At 43.4% G+C, this 22,940-nt stretch overlaps 1 protein-coding gene across 1 annotated transcript in view; it reads left to right on the forward strand.

Moving 5' to 3' along the window:
- Positions 1-536: 536 nt before the first annotated feature.
- Positions 537-22,940, forward strand: part of hs6st1a (heparan sulfate 6-O-sulfotransferase 1a) — an 80,552-nt gene continuing 58,148 nt past the window's right edge. Inside the window, exon 1 of the mRNA XM_050061313.1 lies at positions 537-1,401. Within this exon, the coding sequence (XP_049917270.1) occupies positions 902-1,401 (500 nt within the window). The 5' untranslated portion in view covers positions 537-901. The remainder of the gene's footprint in view (positions 1,402-22,940) is intronic.

Here is a 22,940-nt window from a genome sequence, read left to right on the forward strand (position 1 = left end):
AGGCACGTAATTAGTTACACACAGGGTATGATAATGTAGCTATGTTTTCCACTGCATCCTTCTAGTGTAGGCCTATCGCTCAATGTAACGGGTTAGGTTAGTAACAGGTTGGAACAAGTTACCTGACAAACGTGTATGGGCATGATTTCAGTTGTCAGGTAACGTTAAGCTAACAGTTTTTTTCCATCATGCTGGACATTGTTACTCAAAACAAATTTGTCAGCTAACGTTGACAAACGAAAAACAGAAAAAAATACCACGAAAAACAGAAAATATTACTCAGAAAAACAGAAAAAAATACACCAAAAACAAAAATAAATAAATTACTCCGAAAAACAGAAAAATTACTCAGAAAAACAGGGCTTTTTTTATTTGTCAAGTGAATGCAATACGCTTCCGTAATCTATCTATCTATCTATCTATCTAGCTATCTATGTGAGGCCACTTGCTATTGGCTGGCAGCGGATGACGCGGTCGTTACGTGTGAACCAATAAATTAAAGCGCCTGTGCTCCTCGCTGTGTTTTTCGGAGAGATAGAGCGAGCGAGAGACGTTGAAAAGGTAGGAGTCGCGCTGCATCCTGGGTACATAACTCCATGGTGATGCAGTGAGCCTGTTGTGTAGACTGGAAACCAAAGTAAAGTAAACGGGGGAGGGTCGGCTACTGGGGGGGCTTCCAGCGAGTTACAATGCGTCTTTCACGGTGTTGAACGGTCTCGGTGAACGATGAGCCAACTTCGCCGGTCGCCTCGACGCGGAATGAGCCACTCTTGAGCCCCGAAAACGAGTCGTTGTTGGCGGGGGGGAGAGAGCGAGAATGCCGAAGCCGAGCGCCCTGCTCCCTGTTGTCGGCTTGACTGGGAAATGGTAGCGTACTGTGGGACCCGCACTTGGAAGGAACATGGTCGAGAGGAGCAGCAAATTCTTGTTGATCGTCGTCGGATCCGTGTGTTTTATGCTGATTCTCTATCAGTACGTGGCTCCCGGGGTGATCAATTTCGGCTCCCCGCACGGTTATTTCACGGAGGAAGACGAGGGGGACATCTTCCCCACTCCGGACCCCCACTACGTTAAGAAATACTACTTCCCCGTGAGGGACCTGGAGAGGACGATTGATTTCCAAATCAAAGGGGAGGACGTGATTGTGTTTTTGCACATCCAGAAGACCGGGGGGACTACCTTCGGCCGGCACCTGGTCCAGAATGTCCGTCTGGAGGTCCCCTGCGACTGCAGACCGGGCCAGAAGAAGTGTACCTGCTACCGGCCGAACCGCAAGGAGACCTGGCTCTTCTCCCGGTTCTCCACCGGCTGGAGCTGCGGCTTGCACGCCGACTGGACCGAGCTCACCAACTGTGTGCCGGGGGTCCTCAACAAGAAGGAGAACAAGCAGAAGAATCAGAGGTAAAGCTGGGAGATGTTTGCTTTCTTGTGTGAGGAATTTCAAGTGTGTGTCAGAAATTGGGGATCTATATATTTAAAAATCATGTTTATGCAACTTTTAAACTAGGTTACTCTTATTATATATCAATTTAAAGTGCATTGCAGTGATGCCACAGCTGAGACACAAAGGTACAATGAGGTCACTGTACACTCACAAAGCTGTACACAGTGTTTCTTTTTTAAAATTAGGCTAAAATTGAAATCAAATGAATATAAAATGACAGTCCCACTTCTTACACATCTTTATCTGCTCCACAAAACTGCCTTTAATGCAGCTTTATTCCCCTGGAGAGACAATTATAATCATCTAATGGTACATTTTAAAGCATCTCCTCACACAACATATCAAAACTTTGCAGCTATTTTTGGTCTTATTCACACTAAAGAAATGCAGTAGTGATATCAGAGGAGATGAAACACAACACAAGGTGATATACTGGTGCTAAAACCCCATATCTGTAAACCACAGACACATTAGAGTTGCCACAAGATGTTATCCTGAATCAAAGGTCTTCTTCTGGGTGGGGTGGTGTGATGCTGAGGTTTTGAATAAAAGACGAATGTCAAGGATGGTGTGCATCTTCCCGAGGTAGGATGCAGGGAGACAAATGCTGATCGACATTTCCACATTGTGCTGTCACAGATGCCACAGGAGCTCAACAGTGCCTCTGACAATTGTTGATAGGCACCAATATCTGGGTGCCCTCCCACAGAATCGCACAGAGATTCAGGTGAATTTATTTCAGGCATGGCGAGTGCAATACATCTAGGTAACATTTCCATGCTGTAATAATCCCTTGCATTGACTGCGAGGCATCCAGACACGACATGCATTCTTATTAAGTTATAACCCATTTTCTTCTCCGCGCCTTCCCATTGTTGTTGCCAACATATCGCATCCCTTACCCAGACATATTGACGGCTGTATCAACTTCCATTTCACTGCACCCTTGTGGTTAAAGGGTATGCTTGTTGAATGGGTTATGTGTCTTTGTATTGCCTGAGCTTGTTCAGTATTTTTATTTTGGCTATGGGTGATCAATAGGACAAAAAAGGTGGGGAGGGGGAAGAGGGGGTTGGGATACATGGAGATTTCAAGAAAGAAAGAAGTGTTATTCGCCTCTCGGCCTTTCTGTCTGGCAGCCAGGCGCGCTGGAGATGTCAGGCCGGCTGCTCTGCTTCCCATGGCTGCTCAAACTGGGGATCAGAGCTGCAGGCTGGGCAGGGCTGGGCTGGGTCGGTAGGAGGGGGTAGAAGAGGGGGGACCCTGCGGGGGTTTGGCTCCGCTCTAATCCGGGTGATTATTACTGCTGGGACACACACACATACACACACACTAGCGCTGGTATTTGCTCCTGGCGTCAGTCCTGACTCCCGTGGTTTCCCCTGGTCAGAGGTGATAACGTGTCCGGCCATTCTGCATGGCGAGCCGAGATATCACAGTGGAAGCAGGATAAACGGCCTTTCATCACTTTTGTGAGCACTGCTTCGGAGCCCTGAACTCGTGTGGGTGTGTGTTTGTGTGCGTGTCTGTGTTTGTGTACACCTGAGGAGGCCATGGGAACAGAAAGAGAGACGGAGGCAGCGTAGATGAGAGGTCTAGGTATGCATGCATGGAGAGGATCTCTTGCCTCTGGTATAATCGACTATCCTATCACTCCTGACAGGAGAAACAAGGGACTACATGCTTAATGGCACCCTGAAGAAAAACAATGCTGCTCCACACACACACCTCCACTTCCACAGGAAAGTGAAGTGAATCGCTGCAATGAGGAGCTTTGAAGAGAAGCTGGAATCACACTCTCTCTGTTTCCCTTCCTGTTTTTGTGCCTTTTTCTGTCTCATTGCATGCTTCTGTCTGTGTATGTTTGAATCCTTGTGTCCCTCAGTGTTTGGCTCTCTTGTTGGCTCTCATTGCATCACTGTGGTAATGCTTGTTTAGGGACATTTGTCTTGAGGGCAGTAGCAGTGTGGTGAAGAGGCCAGGGAGAGTGTGAAAAAGATCATCTGTGTTTACAGAGCGATGGTGAGGGATTTCTCGGCGCAGCGTCGTACACAGAGCTTTAAAGTCAGCTGTGCGTACTGTCACTGTGGCGGAGGTGAAGAGCCTGTAGCCCCAGCCAATGATTTAACGCATCTGGCACACCTCATACCTGCCCGCTCTGTGGAGGAAGTGGTTTTGGAGCTGCGTTGTTAACTGTGAGAAACCGAGAAGAGAAAACGGCCTATCTAGAGAATCTCTGACCGCACGAGCAGCAGCAGCAGCAGCAGCTCCAGCGTCGAGAGATCCAGCCTCGCTCTGCAGCTGTGTTCTCATCCAGCTGTCAAGTGAATTTTACACAAACGTTTCAAATGCTGTAAAAATAAAATGTGAATTAGGACCATTTCCATCAGCTGGATTCAGGCACATAAATACGCCTCCTGAATGTCAGAGAACACATCCATGAGAAAATTCGACTAAGATTCAAGAACATTATTAGGAAAGTTTTAATTCACATTTACTCATATATTGGCTTTCATTTGGTGCTGAAAAGAAATATATGGGCTAATGTTTGGTCCTGAAACAGACAGTTATTTTCATTGTTGGTTAACCATAGCAGCAAATAGTAAAAGTTCACATCACAAGTTTTCAGAGCCTGGGTTGACATATTTAAATAGCATGTTTCATCTGATTAACATGCCAAAAGATAGCCATATATTCAAACATACTCAGTTGTAAGGCTGCAACTAACAATTATTTTCATAAACGATTAATCTGCAGATTATTTTTCTCAATTCATTTTCTGCCATTTTTGTATGAAAAATACTTAACAATTAATCAGTTATCAAAATAGTTGTCGATTATTTTCTATGCAGCTCTGTTTTCACATTTGAAAACATGACATCAAAAAATGCCAGAATAAATGACTTGAATTGATCGATTTTTAAGATTCTGCAAATGAATATTTGAAGATCAACTGATCAATGAATCTACCTAATGTTTCAGCTCTACTTATATATACTGTATATTCTATATACTTGTATTTAAAAGGTGTAGTCTTATGATGTTTTAGGGCTGCAACTAATGAGTATTTTCATTAGCGATTAATCTGCAGATTGTTTTTTCGCGATTAATTCTTCTATAAAATGTTAAAAAATAAGGAAAATTACCTTCTCAGTTTCTCAAAGTCCAAGGTGAAGTCTTTAAATGTTGTGTTTTATCAGTCCAAAACCCAAAGATGTTCAGTTTAGTATGATATGAAACAGAAAAGCAGGAAATTTTATATTTGAGAGGCTGAAAACAGCATTTTCTGCCATCTTTGTATGAAATATGACGTTAACAATTTTCAAAATAGTTGCCGATTATCTTCTGTCAATCGACTACTTGATTAGTCGACTTATCACCGCAGCTCTGTATTTACATTTGAAAACATAAAACCAAAAGATGCCAAAATAAATGACTGTAATTGATTGATTATTAAGATTCTGCAAATTGATCAATGAATCCACTCAGTCTTTAAATGTTGTGTTTTATCAGTACAAAACCCAAAGATGTTGAGTTTGATATGATATGAAATAAAGAAAAGCAGGAAATATCCATATTTAAGAGACTCTACCATTTTTGTATGAAAAATTACTTAAACGATTAATCAGTTATAAAAAATAGTTGGCAGATATTTCTGTCAGACTACTACTTGATTAGTTGACTTTATTATTGCAGCTCTATATTCACATTTGAATACATGAAACCAAAAATAAATGACTTAAATTAATCGATTATGAAGATTCTGCAATTTAATAATCGAAGATTCAGTTCAATTCAATCTCATTAATTTGCTTCAGAGGGCTTTACAGCATACAACATCCCTCTGTGCTTGGACCCTCACAGCAGATAAGGAAAACTCCCCCAAAAACCCTTTAATGGGAAAAAAATAGATAATAATAGATCAAGATAGTAAATTTGCAGTAATCTTTATGACCAAATATACATAAAGAGAGACAGAGACAGATGCAGGGCAGACACTAATGACTATATCTACGGTAACATTGATTTAAGTAATGATAAAATATTAATAATAATAGTAGTTTGGGAGCATATATGTTATAAGACAGTATATGTATGTGACAATAATAATCATATGTGACCAATAATTGCAGAAGTATGATCAACTGATCAATTAATCCACGTAATGTTCCAGCTCTACTTATATACACTGTATATTTGTATAGTAAAGCAGAGAGTATAATGACTGTGTAAGCTCACCAGTTGCCATTTACACAACAGAGAGACAGCCAGTCTGACATTTATGTGATTTTCTTTAAAGAACATTTCATGTCCAAAGCCACTATTGAGCTGTTTTGTATTGATAACGTAGCATTTTCCAGGCCCTGTTGTCATGGCTGTATTATTTATCGATTCTACAGATGGCTTTGTATCACTGTGTGTTGCACTGTGCTGCTTCAAAAAATGTTTCTACTTCAAGAGAGCATAAAAACGTTTTCGAGACATTGAGGAAATTGGATTGAATATGCTGGTTTTTCACATTCAGTAAATCATAAATTGTGGGTAGGGGAGGAAAAAAAAGAACCTGCTACGATGGATTAGGCTCAGTTTGGTCCGGTGACAAATGTGTCAGCTTTGGAGGGAGGTGCATTAAGCAGGAGCAAGCGGCGGCGAGATGAATGGTGGGTAATAGGAGAGACAGGTCTGCCTTTGATCGGTGATGAGATGAGATCGAGATGAACAGTGGCATTGTGGGAGAAAAGAACTCACATACTCGGCAGCTCACCACTCAGAGTGGATTTGTCATTTTCCACCTCTTATATCAGTTTTAATGTTCCTCAGTGATCCCACGGGACACGCTAATACAAACACACACACGCACATAGTAGTACACACACTAATGAGTGTGTGAGACAAACAGATACAGCCCTAATGCGAGGCCTTAGATATGGGGCCTCTAATTGGTTAAGGAGGTATCTACCACTTTACTCAAATTAGAGCCACACTTTCAGATGGGGGATACCATCTGTCCTTGTGCACGTGTGTTTGCGCACACATCTCATAACTGTGTGTGTGTGTGTGTGCGTGTCTGTTTTAATCCTTGTGTGTCATAGAGCGTCTTAGTAAGCGAAGTGATGGGGCTAATTTTACTGCCTCTATCTGGGCCCTCTGAAATCACTCCCTGTTTTCTCTCTCCATCTCTTTCTCTCCCGCCTCCTCTTCATCCCCTCTGCTTGCCTCTCAAACACTTTCCCTCCCTCTCCTTCCGTCCTTTCCTCCCTCCTTCCCTCCATGATGGTGTCACTCTCTAATCAAACAGCAGGCTTGCTTTCCGCTTGGTGGCTTTATGGCCGGGGGGCTCACTCTCTATCTCTCTCCTTCACTTTTTCCTCCCTCTCCTCCTCTTTTTTTTCTCCTCTCTCCATCTCTGCCCACTCGTCTTTCTTTCTCTCCCTTTTTGCCATCTCCCTCTCCCTCTCCCTCTCCCTCCGAGCGTGACTACTGCATTAGAGGAAATGTCTTTTCATGGAAGATTTGCTGCAATTTCCAAAATGGCTGCTTTGCCTAATGGACAACTGCCTTGGTTCTAATGAATGATTACATGTATGAGTATGGGGGGGTGGGGTGGTGGGGAAGGACAGCGGGAGCAGGGAGAGAGGCGGAGATGGAGATGGAGGTGATGAAGAGTGATATGAGGAAGAGGATGGGATGAGTGTGGGACAAGAGGAGAGCTGTCAGGGAATGATTGAAAAGATAAAAGACGGAGGGGTGAAAACGTTTAGTTTCATTGCTGGGGAGGGGGCTAGTCAATTAGCACGGTTGTCAAGTGCTGGGCATTAGTCTTCTTTCAATAGGTCTGTTTCAGATTCACAGCACAAATCACTGCACTCTAAGATGGCTCTGTGTGTGAATTGAGAATGTGTGTGTGTGCGTGGCGTGAGAGCGGATGCGTGTGCATGTGGGTAGCTCAGCATGGTGCCATCAGCCAGCCAGCCAGCACAACCCAGAATCCAGATGAACTCCAGGAAGCTGCAGAGGCAGCCCCGGCTGATTGGCATATAGTACAAATGTGTGCATGCGCGCGCTCATGTGGAGCCGGGCAGGTTGGTGTTAATCCAATCAGATTAGCCGGGTTTAAGCGCTGGCGGCCAGGCGCTCCAAAGCCGGTTACGTCCGCTCATCCCGCGACTGCGAGTGCACCACGTTCCAGCATTCCCAACAAACATTCCCACATCCCTCCAGCCAGTTATTCCCTGCCTGTTTACTCAGCTCAAATCACCTTCACTTATGGGACCAGCCTGCCTGTCTCAGTGGAAACCAGACTCTAATTGGGTTTACCAGTGGTGACTTGATACCGCGCTGTACCTGATGATTTATGTAATATTAAATGTGTGAGGAATGGGCATACAGACAGGGGCATTAAAGACATTTTTGTGGTGATAAGTTGCTTTTCTGAATTAATTAGTGTTCACATTTGGTGTTAGAATCATTAGTAGATTAATGGCCTCCTCAGTTGACAAATATATTTTGTGTTTTCTAATGTAAAAATACCAAATATATGCTGGTGCTGTAATATCATTAAAGGTCATTTGTTTTGGGTTTTTCGACTGGTCAGACATAGATATCATTTTTTTTCCTTTTTTTTTTAAAGATTTTTTTTTTTTAACTTTTGCCTTTATTTCATAGGACAGTTCAAATGTACAAGAGGGAGAGAAAGAAGGGATAACACGCAGCAAAGGGCAACAAATGGGCTGGAATTGAACCCACAACGGCTACACATAGCTTTTGTACATGGGACACCCGTTCTTCTGTCTGAGCTTATGAGCGCCCTTTTGACGTTTTAAACTTCAAAGCAAATGTTTCCATGTTTTCTGGCTTGTGATCCCTAAAACAAAGCCATGTCTATCAGGGGTGTAACAATACGTCATTCTAAATTAATATAAAGATTCAATGATCCAATATAATTGATGCAAAGTGAGAACATCGATACATATTGTCTTTTTTAAGGTAAGCCTTTATTTTGAAATTCCTATAGCACATCTCGGTCACCAATTCTTGCCTGAGAAGAACTGTATGTACAAACCCACTATTATAAAATATCCCATGGAGAGAGACTCTCACTGCAGCCTGAATTATTTTGTCAGTGTGCAGCCTCATTCTGTGGACGATAAATGAAGCATAGACTTCCATCTGTGTCTCCAGTAATGAGGAAATACAGTGAGTGACAACAACCCCGCCCACATTTTAGAGTACTGTTTGCGGTAAAAACACTAGGGTCTAGGCACCACGTCTGAACAGTTACTTTTGTTTCCGAAGGTACCATACCGAAAGTGTTTGGTGGGGCTTTAGGTATCAAAGTGTTGTGGTTTACATTTGTAGTTTGTTTGTAGTCTGAGTAGTATTGAACAATCACATTTGAAGGGCAGGTAAACAGTCCATGTGGAGAGGTGGATCGCACTGGCTGAAATGCAGTCTCAACCTATCAGCTATCGTATGATGATGAGTTAGCTTTATATAAGCTATCTGCATTCATATGCAGATATGTTTTTATAGATGTGCTGAAATCACCAGCCCATGAAAGAGGAAGTTTTGGATTTCCACTGACTACACCAGAACAGCCCAAAACATCATCTTTATCATCATCAGACTGAAAGTCGATGGGTTGCGAAATTGCACCCCTAATGTCAGTTTTACCCCTTGTCTTAGGTCTGTATGTGGTCAAGTTGTCATCAGTTCAACCCATGTGTAGTTCTTCCATCTCATACGTTGTATTTGAATACTTTTTGAGGCCATAAGTTGTAAAAATTATCGAGCAGTTAAGAAAAAAGCAAGTCCTTGAAGACAGAATGAGAAACATTTTCTTATTTCCAGTCTTTTTAATCATCCTGCAGCCCTTTAGATTTGATCCCTTTTGTTGTAGATGAAGTGTTTTTTGTCTTCTATATAAATGCTGTTATTATCACCACATTTCTAGGTTACTCATTCCAACTATATTCTTACTCTGTTCGTCTTGAATTCAGCACTAGATCAGCCCACCAGCTGCAGATAATGCAGTCAAGCAAGCGAGTCTAAAAGTTCTGTGCTCTGCCCTTGACAATATAGTGAGGGGATGGTGGACTCTCACACAATCTCACACATAAAAGAGTGAGATATGGCCCCTATGTGTTTTCCCCTGCAGTAGCTTGAGGCGAGTGTTGACAGGACTCTCTCAGCTACACCGCTGCCTCCCCTCGAATACAAGGGTTCAACTCAGGTTCAGCCTCAGGTCGCCGTAACGTATAGCATCACAATTCAGAGTTGAGAGACTTTAGCTCAAGAGGACATGCGAATACCTCTGTTGGGCCCCTGGCTACACACACAGGGCTTTTAGTTTGACTTCCTGCCACGCCGTCCGTCTGCAGCCATTTTGCAGTGGATAACTGTTTGGCTGCAGCTAATCAGGGATGCAAAATGGCCCGATAAAGGTTGGACTGATGGTGTTGAAAAATGCTGATTATCAGAGTAAGGTATGGATTCTTGTATTGTTGAGGAGGATCATAGAATGAAAGCGTTCGCGGTGCAAACCTGTATGGTCAAGTTGAGTTAAGGCTGCTGCCACCATTGATTTGCCCCAGCTGTTTCACCTCGCTGCATAGTAAAGACAGGACAAGGAGAGAGATCCGCTTGATCGCTGACGACCGTCTCTATCGGTGGTCTGCGAGGGGTTATCTTTGCTCTGCCTGCAAGCCTTCACTATTGATTAGCCATTATGGATCGCGGAGGGTTTTTCATTGATTGATAAAACCTGAATGACGCCGACATTGGGCAGAGCCTCTCCAGATCTGATCTGGCTGTATGCTCAACACAGAGGGCAGATGGGCAGAGGGAGCGGGGAAAGAAAAGCAAGAGTGATGTGTTTCTTAATCATTACACAGCCTCTGTGACTCTGTGTGTCACTCTGTCTCTTCCACCCTCTGCCGCCGACTGTCAAATGTCAAACTCCCTCCTCTTCCCCAACCACCACCACCACCAAAGTGATTCCGCGGCCCTGTGGACAAATAACCGTGCGGTGAATGATTAGCAGACATTTCTATGGCTGGTAATGAGGGGCGCTACGCTACAGCAGCTCCGCCAACAGGATTACTCCCTATTGATTAGCCTAGCCTAGCATTAGCCTTGCTAGCTAAAAGCGACTGAGTGATTAGTGGGTATTTCTATAGCGGTTAATGAGTGCTGCAGAGGAATGCTATGGTATGCTATCCATGAGAATGGGATTACAGGCTATTAATCAGACAAGAGGCTAGCTGAAGTCATTAGCCGGCCCCGCGGCAAAGTCATTGCATCTGTGGCTCATCCTAGTTCCTGGTTTCTAAATCCGGTTTGGCCTTGTCTGTATCGTGTGGTCTCTCGCTACATATTGACCCTGAGTGTCTGTCTTTCCTCTAACACCCCCGTCCCGTGGTGCCTTATTCTTTGATGGCACTCGCTTACTTTTCCCTGCTTCCCTTCTTCTCAGACGGAGGACAGAGAGAAAGAGAAAGAGAAAGACGTCCCCAGGGGCTGCTCGCTGCATCCATTAACAGCACTGTCTTTTCATGTCCCTGAATGTGACAAGTCCAGACAGGATGTGACCCGGGAGCTTCTCCTCATCTCTCAGTCTTCTCATTTGTTTGCAAACAAACAAATAAACGCATCAATTTCTCTGCGTTCTTCGCGTTTATGCATAAATGCATCTATTCATGACGCTGATGTGTGTCTGCCGGAGCATGTTTGTATGTGTGTGAGTGCGAGATGGCCAGCGGAGGCATGTGAACGGAGAGGAGAGGCTGACAGGCGTGTTAATTGAATTGTGGGAAAAATGCAAATCCCGCACTGCCTCTTTGAGTTAGAGGGAGGAGTTTTAACTGATTGGGACTGTCTCCTCTTTGGGAACACACACACACACACACACACACACACACACACACACACACACACACACACACACACAGAGTGGAATAACTTTTACCAAATCCTTAAAAAAGAGAATGAATGATAGCGTTGTGTCTGCATCCTTCCACGCCTCACCCTGTCTTTTTCCCATCATTCCTCTTCATTTCTCTGCCCATCGTGCAATCCCATCACTTGAGTGTCCTTTGTCCGTGTGCATGTGTGTGTGCCTGTGCACGTGAGCGTCCCACCAGAAGAGCTAAAGTGCTGATGCCATTCGTGGAAAGACAGAGCGAAGGGGAAAAAACAGAGATTCTTCGTTCTGCTACACTTGGTTTGTCTGCTTTGCTCTAGGGCAGAGCTGNGCAGGAGTTGCATGTGTCGGGGTGTTCGCCGTGTGAATGTGTGGCCTGTGTGATCTGTGTTCGCAAGTCTGTATGGTGATTTTGTGTGTGTGTGTGTGTGTGTGTGTGTGTGTATGTGTATGTTAGTGCAGATGAAATGTGTCACAGTTGCTTACATAGCTGTTCTGTTACGTCTCCTGGAGCTGATTGATTTGAGAAATACAATTGAAAAATTTCAATACCATCTTCGATACTATGGGGGAAAATTGACATAAAGGGAGTAAAGCTTTAAAGTTTTTATTAAAAGATAAATATAACAAGTCTATAACATGGCAACAAAGTCTTTTCTTTTCTTGGTTAGCAGCAGATTACAACAGAATCACTGCAGTAGACATTACCAGTAAGACAGATTGAGAAAGCGCAGTTGGTACCAGTGTATCAATACTTCAGAAAATGAGTACTGAATAGTTTCAGATATTCAGAATCAATAAGTGTCAGTAAATCAATATTTTTGACAGCACTACATAATTGCCCTATCAATGGTAGTAATGACGTCTCGTCTGAGCTAGTCTCTGTTCTAACAGGTACTATAACTCAGTGCAATCATTCAATCAGCTTTTTTTTTGAGAACTTGAAACGTGTTCCCCAGGTCAGCTTTCCATACTCAAAGACAAATTGCCATCCATTAAGCCCAGTTCAGACCAAAGATGCATGACAAGATGAATCCTGCTTAGAACGTTGCAGAGAAAGTTGCAGTGGTGTGAACTGGCCATCTGAGCTCGGCAGAAGCACGGCTGATGGTGTCACCTGCAACTCTGCTGGTCAAATTGCTGGTGGCTGGTTATAGAACATAAAGCATGTCGCCTGTTTCTATAGCCAGTCGGCTTGTAGTGAAGTCTGATGGTCATGTCAAAATTCTTGCAGACAGCCTGTTCGTCTGCTGTGGCGGGTGCTCCATCCCTGCCTAGCCCTCTGTTCCGTCCTCACGTGTACCATGTCGGACAGAGGGTCGCTGCTGGTGTTTGCTTTATGTGCTTATGCCCCCACTACATAATTACAACACAGTCCATCTGATGCTTGTTTTGTTTGTTTTTCGCCGTTTCATCACTACTACAAATGCAACTGTAACCAGTATCTCACTATCACTATCCTCATTCATATTTTAAGAAGCTACAAATTATATTCAGGCACAGAATAAGCCTGAAAAGCTGGAAATCAGAATGAAAGTACAGAGAGTTGTTACATAGAGATGATACACCATCTCATCTAATTGCATTGGTGTGAAGTGGCAGGTTTATAGAACGTTGCTGCACACTGCAAGTAGTCACCTGTTTCAACTCGTCTCGTCGCGAATCTTTGGTCTGGACCAGGCCTTACTCCTGTTGCTAATATAAGTTGAAACCTTTGTAACATAGTAAGTCAAAAAATTATTACTAGAGCTGGTTGATATGGAGAAGATCAAATATCACAATATTTTTGAACAAATCCCTCAATATGGATATTGTGACGATATAGTAGGGTTGACTATTGGAGGCTTTTGATAAATAATTACCAGTTATGTGAATATAATGACTCAGTGGGTAAAGACAACAGTTACAATATTAAGATATCCAAAATCTAAGGCGATATCTAGTCTCATGTCAGAAATCAATATTTTTCCCAGCTCTAATTATTACACTTTGAGCAAAGAGTAAACTACAGCTCCTCTGAAAATGTACCAGCTCAGCAGCGTGGGTACACACATCATCATATAACTTGGTTTCCATCCTTATGTGAACATATGGAGTGAACAATATGCCATACTGTTAAGAACGGCTCTGTTCCAAGGCTGGATGTTGTGTTTTTAGCGTTGTTACAAATGTGATTCTCGCATGAGGTCTTCTTACTTCTGGAACAGACCCATGAAGTTTCAGCTTTACTTTGGCTCTCTGTGATAACACAGTGCTTCTTCTTTCTCGAGGGTAACCATCTTAATCTGAGCATAAATGGTAGAGACTTGAGCGTGCAGAGAGCGTATTAACCAGACAGCTGCCATGCGTTTTCATTTTGTTGTTTGGCCAGTTCATGGAATTAATGATAATTAACTTCAGCTGGCCAAACTCACTGCAGACAGTTGTCTTTAGAGCTGGCAAAGTTGCTGCCAACTGTGCTTTCACTAAACTTTCATGACATCTTGTTAAGGCGTCGTTGGTTATGTAATTAAACTGCCTGACGTTGTGATTTCAGATCGTGATTATGATATGAAAATAAATGTATTGCACGCAGCAACCCTTTACATATACACACATAAGCAATAGATCTGGTTAGATAAGGGTTAAATTAATCTGTCACCTGAGCTGGATCTCACCATGGTCCATTGTTGCGTCAAAGTTAACAGTAAAAGTAGGACAGGCCTCTCCTGTAACAGCAGTAAAGAGCGATTGATGGAGCAAGGGAGTGCCATCCTGCTGAATGAAGGTCAGTGTTAAAGCTAATCCAGTTATACTATTCTTAGTGTCTCTTCACCTCTTTGTCTCTCTCCGCTCCGCCTCCTCCTCTTCACCCCACACGACACTGGGGATCTGGGCCACGAGCATGTTGTTTTCACCTTTTTCTCCCCATATACTTTAATATTTTTTTACTCCACCTCTGTTTTCCCCGCTTCTCTGACAAAAAAAGTTCCACTTCTTCATCCTCCCCGCCACCACCTTGTCGTTTTGGGTTCCCAGCGCGTGTCAGCTTCCTCCAGAGAGAGGAAGTGATGTGTCAGGAAGTGCTTTTATCTGCCAGTGATCTGATCTGATGTGAGATTGAGATAAACACGGGAGGAGTGTAGTGTTCTCTTTCTCATCCTAGAGAACTGTACAACGGAGAAGCCCTGTTTTTTTTTGCCTGCGCTTGCTTTTTCCTCGTATGCACAGACAGAAAAATCTGGTGGTCTTGGGGTGATTGCCAAAGTACAAAGGGAATACTTAGAAAGTGGGTGTTTCAACCTCGTTCAGCCCCTCAACTCCTTCAAGTAATCTGCGGTGAAACCTGATAGGAGAGGTTTTAGGAAGTAGTCTAGCAATAGATTGATCCCTCACTATATGTCATATGTCTGCTAACAGCTTTGTGTTGTCTGTCAAAGAGTCTTTGAGGAAGAAACTCAACCTTCACCTGCTTTCATTATTTTATACTTTACCTTACACTGTCAAATACACGCAGAGAAATCTATTAGATCACTATCAGGAGCCCCTGCGCATGCAAAGTACTCTGTTGTGACATTTAAAAGACTGGTACATGAAGAAGACACAAAGTATATCAATATTTTAGATTTCGCCTAAGGTTGTCCTAACAAGCACATAGATTGGCTGTTTGGAGTTTAATAAGAAGGGAAAACCCAATCCCACTGAGGCTAGACTATTTTCAGGAGTCGGTGCAGCGTCTTACATTTAAAAAGCCTCTGTGTGTTAAACTTGATACACATGGAGAGGCAAGGCTAATACACATATATCAACCACTCATAAATGTCAAACCAAGCCAGATATTTTTAGATAATCTGTCAACTTGATCTAAACATCTTATTTTCCGGTTTACTTTTGTATGTGGTCGACAAGGAACACAATTAGCGAGGAGGCCGATATTCAGCGAGGGGATGCTCTTTCTTTATCATGCTGAAGTGCTCTTGAGCAATCCAGCCTGACACCCGTTCACCCACACAGACTTCCCTTGAGAATCTGAAGAGCACTTGTTTTCTGCCTCATTGTCTTGGCTTCCCAATTCAGGGTGATGTAACTTTAACAAGCTAACAGGACTTGAATAAGAAAAGCCATGTCCACTTGAGGATTGTACTTCTTTGCAGTGCAGCAGAGAGAGTTAGCTCGGTGTTACCCAGTGTTCTTACATTACTTGCCCACCGCCCTCTGTGCAGCAGCAGCAGCGTAGCAGGAGTCAGGTATCGCTTATCACGTGACAAGAGTGAGGAGAGTCGACCGACAACACGATGGCGAGGGATTTGGTCTCAAAGCAAAAAGTAGGGCTGGGCGAAATGACCTCAAATCAGCATCACAATTAATTGAAGGTTTTACCTCAATTATGATTAATAAAAGATTATTTTGTATTTGTTCGTGCTGTATATATGCTCAACTATTGAAACTGTCAAATGAAAGAGTGCATATCTTATCTTTTGTGATTTTAAAATAATTGAAGGAAACACACACAGATGAGCTGTTAATGGTTATTTATTGAACATTTTGATATTTTGAATATTGTGTAGCCTTTGGAAATGTTTGTGTAATCAGAGCTGCTTTGTGGAGGCACCTGTCGCTTTCTTTTTTTAAGCCGTGCACTGTTCATATTTGATAACGTGATTGTGCTCCAAGTGCTGGAATAGATTGGTGGTATAACCTTCGGTCGCTGAAAAGGTTTTTCCACAGTGTTTACATTTGATTTCTTTCTGTGCTGTGTCGTCTTCACGAAAGCCAAAATGTGTCCAAACGACGGACACATTTCTCTTTGGGACAAGCTGCTCAAGTTGCTCGGTTGAATTGGTGTTTGGGTTCAGGCTGTCGGTAAGCGTCCTTTGCCCTAGCTTTGTTGGTATGACCCATACTGTTCGCACTAGTTGGCCCTTGCCTCCTGTTTTCTGACCGATTTAACGTGTTGACTCGGCATTGAAGCTGGCGGAGCCCATCGTTGAGAGAAATAACTGTGATGAAATTACAGAAATTACTGCCCCCTGAGCAGCTTAGTGCACAAGAAGAGAAACAGAAGTGAGGAAAGGAAACAAAAGGCTAAAGTCAAGAGGGAGTGAGATCAAAACAAACTTGTTACATTGGGTAAGATTATGTTGTTAGCCATTAAGCTTGTTAGCTGAAATGGTTCTTAATTGTTTGTGTCATTGTTCGCTAGCGCACGGTAAACATCTTTATTTTTTCAGGTTGTGTTGTTAATATGCTAACTAGCTAGCTAGCATCTTGATTCCGTCCTTTCGATCTTTTTTGGTTACCCTTTCTGAATGACAAATATGGACTACCGCTGCTTGCTGGGTGTGGAGAGTTATTTCCTCTCACACAGGTGCACAACATATGCGCGTTCGCCATTGGTTGTAGTCCCTGTGGTGTGTTAAAGTACAACTTTTTTAGCCAAGACACAAGTGATGCAAAAGTTGGTCTTCATTGCCACTAGTTCCTCAATGTCGGTTTGTTGTGTCTGGGCCTTAAGAGCTCACTGTGGCTGCTCCTTCTTGTTCCATTACTCCCTGCAATATTTCAAACTGATCTGCTGTCAGAACAATGCCGAAAATGACAACTATCTTGTATTGGAGATGCATTTTTGATGACTTACTGACAAACACATCGCATTTCTTGAGACTACCTCATAATAAAAGTCAACTCGTGTTTCACCAGTTAAATGTTTTTAATGTGAAGCTGCAGCAGTAGGAAATGTTCACTTTGCATTAGCAGTAACCTAATACAGCGGTCTATAGATATTGAGCAACATCAGCGAATATCTTTTCCTGTAAAACGTACATTGTGATCAGAAACACTTGTGCTGTCACGAGTTATTAACCAACGGAAACATTTGCTCACCAAGGCATCCCTGTGCTAACACGCCCCTTAGCTTCAGGCTCATGAGAGGCAGGAGAGAGGCTGACTCGGGCTGGTGTGAGTTGTTTCAAGTACTGGCGAGACATAAAATATGATCCAGGAAGTCCACTTTCTGAAATAGATCCATGAGTTTGATGTCTTATCACAGGCCAAATGTGCAGCAGTTTATAATACTCAGACAGAATTTCACAACTGCAGTAATCATTTTATCTCTGGTTACACTGATTGCGAGGTAAACAGTAGAAACTTGGCATTCACATCACACAAAATATACCACTTGCCTGACGACCCATCTTTTTCCACTGTGATGTCTTTTTCCTGTGATGGAAGGCAGACTGCTTCCAAAATTCCCACCTCCCAAAGCGCCCAAATGCTGATAACATGTGTCTTTGTGGATAAATAAGTGAGCATCAGCGACCACACTCAGTGGCTCCTAGCAGTCTGAGATATTTGAATCATTTAGTCTTTTGCTTGTTGTCGAAATTCGACTTGGCTGGGTATCTCGCTTTCTAATTACTGGACAAATGAAACCAAAACAATGACTATCAAACAGCCTTCTGTATAGCTGCCTGTCACACTGTTGCCATCTAAATTTCATATTCTCTGCAGCAAGCAGGCAGAGAGGCTGGTAACATTCCCAGATAGCAGAGAGAGAGAGAAGAGAAAGTTTCCAAGAAATGATAACCCACCAACAAGGAGCCTTAAAGCACTGAGAAGCTTTCAGAGGTGAATGTGATGTTGTGAAAAAAGGTGTATGCCCTGACAATGTTTCCTGAATAAATTGTAGTCAATTTTTGTTTGATTCAAGCTTTTTTTCAACCAGGGAAGTCAGTTAAAAACAAATCCTTATGTACGCTGACATCAAAGGCAAAATCCATACTCCTTACTTAAAGCTAAAATCAGTACAAACAACACACACTACGAGATCTTTAACCAAGAGGAATCCCCAATGTGCATGTCATCTGATGCACAAGTCGACCCACAAGCTCAAGTTGGGGGGTTTTGGATGCGCTTACCAGAAACTATCACAGCTTTTTATTGTTGCCAGGCAACCATGGACTCACCTTCTTATTCTAACCTTCCCGTAATTAGTATCTAGTTCCTAAAATGTTGAGGCAGAGGGTACTTGCTGTAGCTCTGGTTGAGGGTGAGAGGCTGTCAGTAAATAGTTTGTTGGGCACAGGGTACATAAGACCCTAAACAAGAGGGTGGATCATGGGGAGTACCACCAGTTAGTCCAGGAGCTTCGCCTCGATGATGGCCGTTTCCAGGCATATTTTGGGGTGACTCGGGGGCAGTTTGGCAACCTGCTGTCTGCGTCCGGCCTTATATCTCTGGGTATCCAGCAACCGCTACCACCAGTTTCTCCATTGTTCACCAACTGTAAACTTGTTGTTGTTACCACCACAGAAGGCCCGCCTCTTAAACCATTTGACTGGACAATGGGAAACAAGAGATGACATGAGTTTGACTTTCAGTTGAAGTTTTTTCGACTTAAGGAGTTCAGAGTGCTCCGGCAAAAATGCCAGGTGCCTTGAGTGCAGAAACGCCAGGTGCTTTACAACGCAAAAAACACAAGCAAAAAGCTTCATTCTCATTAAAAACAGTTACAAAAAGGTGCCTCCAGCTGCTAAAACGCTTTCTGTGTGATCAGGGCCTTAGCCTGTTAGATGCCTAGAGAGCTACTATAATGCATCAGCGAGCCTCTCAGCTTGCGTCTTTGAACAGTTCACACAAAATGCTTGGGTGCCAGGCCAACACCGATTTGCCTCTGATTTTGGGCTTTTGTTGGAGCTCCAAAAACTGTCGGCAAGTTGAAAATCAGGGCTAAACTTGTGTTATGTGAGCTTTTGCTGTACCCAACTCAGAGTTATGTCAGCTGAAGTAAGTTTTCCTGTTTGATACAAAAATTCAACTATTTGTTCCTTTTTTTTTAATCATGTAAAGTTTGGGAGTTTGAAGAGGGTTTTGTGGGACGTTCAGGGTGACGGCTACATTCATGTAATATAGTAAACAAGCCAAGTTAGCCCCCTGAGCTAATTCATGCTAACACTAACCAACTGACACTGGAACTCAAACAAAAGCCAAAATTCACCACTTCTGAGCAGAAGGCAGAGGATAATGTTACGTCAAAGCCTGACCAGGCAAAGCCTCTCTTCCTCCGGGCAGCTGCCTCACCCTGGGTCTGGGTCTGCAGCTGCCTGTACCGGAGAGCAATGTGAAGGCAGGGAGCGCTCACTCTGCAGCTAAATCTGGGGACAAAAACATCCTCAGAAGTACACACTGCCAAAAAAGACTGCTCAACTTGAAGAATCTCAGTCAACAGGGGGATCTCCGACTGATGTTTTGAATCTTAAGCTCCAGTAGGAACTGGAGGCATAAAGGGCAGCGAGGCCATGGGATTTAACTAAAAAAATATTTAGATTGGATGGTAAACACATATAAACAAAGACAAATACCAGGGTCATAAGACTAACAAGTTAATCATCTGCAGATGGCAACAGAAAACCAAAACAATGACTGTAATGCTGCAGAAGAAACACCAAGAAAACCACCAAAAGTAATTAAATGTGGTGGCACTGTCTTAAAAAATCCCTCCCTTATGCAATCTGTTGGCTGCTGTGTGTCCATAGCAATAAAATAAGAAGAGTGGAGGCATTTGAGGCAGATAAAAACACAAAGACCTCCAGGCCGTCCCTGCAGTCCGGAAGGCCTGTTCCAGAAAGATGTCACTTTGTCATGACTTGCGTGATGCTGGCCTTTTGCATGTTGAGCCCAACAATCCAAATACTCCGAGGCACTCATGCAAAAATGCAGACCACGCTCTCTCTCACACTCCCTCTTTCTGCCACACACATTCAGCATCCGTCCCTCACTGACTTTATGGATGTTCACTGTTTGACGTTTTCCCTTGTTGAATATACACCCCCCTCCTCCTCCTGTTTTTTTTCTTTCCTCCCTTCCTTCCTTTCTCCCTTCTCTCTCTGCCGTCTTTTGTCCGGCATCTCTTCACGCTTGACCAGCCTTGCTGTGACTCTTGACTTCAAAGAGCTACTTCATTCATCAGTCACTCATCAGAGAGAGGGGGCCATTCAGCGCCGCGCTAAAAGAGAGGGAGGGGACGAGGAGTGAGTGTATAAAAAAAGAGGGTGAACGAGTGTATGAAAAGAGGGCACGAGAGAGAAAGAGGATCCGCTCTTGACCGCAGGGAACCTCGGGAGTCACAAAAGCAAAAGAGGGACACACTCCCACACATCTACACACCCATACAGAATCACTCTAAACACTTACACACACACTTTTTTTGTTTTTGTCCTGTTGGGTGTGTGCAGATGCAGCACACATGATCCCTTCCTTTTTTTTCTGTCTGTCCTTCTTTCAATCCCGTCTTTCCGTCATTCTTTTCACTTGAGCCGACAGTACAAAGGGGTGTCGAGGCCTGTTCCTTCCCGTAATCCCTCACCGCACCTGGGTGTGTGTGTGTGTGTGTGTGTGAGGGTTTTTTTTGTAAATCTTTTCTACACGGCGGCCACTCTCCAGTATTTCTAAATCTCGCCCTCTGTATTTTCATCGCCCTCGTGCTCACTGACATTCTCCTTCTTTTTTTCCATTCCTCTGTATTTTGAGGTGGCTGGCAAGCTAGTTTTCAGGTCAGTGGGAATTGCTATTGCTTCCCCTCTCAGCTGGAGTCTGGCTCACACTCAACTGCACACAAACACACACACACGCGGATATGCACACGTTTTTTTTTGTTCATCCCTCTCTCTTTGTGTGAGCGGTTTATACGGGGTGCATGCGGTTGTGTGGTCTTGTATATACGGTTGCCTAACTTGTAAAAATGCATTGCTTGTAGGTGTGCCAGGTTGCCTTTTCATCCGTCTTTTGTCTCTTCATTATTCTGTCGTTTATTTGTTTTTCTCCCTCAAGTAATAAGTCATAACTGAAAGTCTGTCACGCTCTGTGTGGCGCTCGCCTCAGTCTGTTTTCGTGGCTGTTCACTTTCTGTATATGAAGGAGAGGGGATTTCTTTTATGACTCACCTTGTTTGTGTGTGGGCATGTATGTATGTAAATCTTTTATCCAGGTTAACCGGTCCTGCTCAACAAGCAGGTTATGATCTTTATTGCCCAAAAGAAAATCTGGTTTTATGTAAGAACACTTGTCACGATGTATGGCTGGTTAAAGGGGACCTATTATGCTTATTTTTTAGGTTTGTACTTGTGTTTTAGGTTTCTACTGGAACATGTCTACATGCTTTAATGTTCAATAAACACTTTATTTCCTCACACCATCTGTGCTGAAACACCCTCTGTGAGGCTCGTTTTCAGGGCCTGTCTCTTAAAGCCCTCCTCCTGAAAAAGCCTTGTCTGCTGGGATTGGTCAGTTGTGGGTCCAATGCATCAAGTTCCCAGGGACAGCACCGAAAGCCAATTTGACATAGTGGCCGAACTGTTGAATCACAACTTCTGGGTCCTGTGGTGCCATTGGGCCCACGAAAGACTTTTCCCCATAGACTTACATTGTGAAAGAGACGTCTGTAAATAAGTGGATACATCACAATATGACTTTTTTCACTATCGGGATTTGATCCATTCTGTCCGATGACATTTCAGAGTCTAAGGGTGTTTTCAGACCTAGAGTTGTCTTGCTTTGGTCTGAATCAGGGACTAATTTTGTTACACAGTCGCATAATTGCCTAGAGTTGGTTTGTGTTCTCACGGCAGCATTTACAAGTGGACTAGATGAAATGCTTTGCATGAGAAAGCTGCTCTTGATTGGTCAGAATTTCCATGCAGGAAAAATCCAGGAAGTAAACCAAACGTTGAAGAAGGGTACACTTGCAAGATAAATGTGACACTTTCTAATGTCACAATGGAGGGACAACTACGCAGGTTGATTTTAGCGCTGCTCATCGTGGACTATATTGCTGTCATTGTTCATTTTAGTCAAACCATACAGTTTGAAAACGAGGCGCGGCTCCAACTAGAAAACAATGTTTTGATGCATTGGATGTGCTGAATGTGCATATTAAGGCAGTACAGGAGGAGGTGCACATTAATAATCCTCCAGGACTGTAACATGCTCATATTTAACCCAAACAATGTGTCATGTGACTGCAGTTGGTTCAGATCAAGGTCGGAACACGTTGTCACCACAAACGAACCGCACCAGAGTTCGTTTGTAACCGGACTGAGATCACCTCTTCAAGAAGGTCTTGGTCCGGTTGTTTTGGTGCGCACCGGAGTGAGATTGCTGTGTTCACACCTGCCCAAACAAACCGCACTTAGGGGGCAAACCAACTCGAGTTCAATTAAACCGAACCAAACAGGGCAGGTGTGAAAGCACCCTAAGAAAGCCGCACAATAGAACAATTTTATCTCCATTTAAGTTAGCAGCTTCACTACAGGCCCCATGATGCAGGAAATCTTCTTGGCTTCGGGTGCCACTGAGCAACTTTCATTGAAATTAATGGGGTCCTGCCTCCAACACACTTCTGCACCACCATTGCAGCCAGGGAATCACTGTAACACGATATTATGGCACTTTCTACCATGAAACATAACTGATAAAAGTTTCTAAACTAAATAACTACATAACCGGACATGTTCCAGAAGGAATAAGAGCAGAAATCGTGGAGAAATTACCAACGTCGGCAACCAAGATTACATGTTACCCTGACTACCTGACTAGCAT

Source organism: Epinephelus moara, chromosome 14 (assembly GCF_006386435.1).
Source record: "Epinephelus moara isolate mb chromosome 14, YSFRI_EMoa_1.0, whole genome shotgun sequence".
Classification (NCBI taxonomy): domain Eukaryota; kingdom Metazoa; phylum Chordata; class Actinopteri; order Perciformes; family Serranidae; genus Epinephelus; species Epinephelus moara.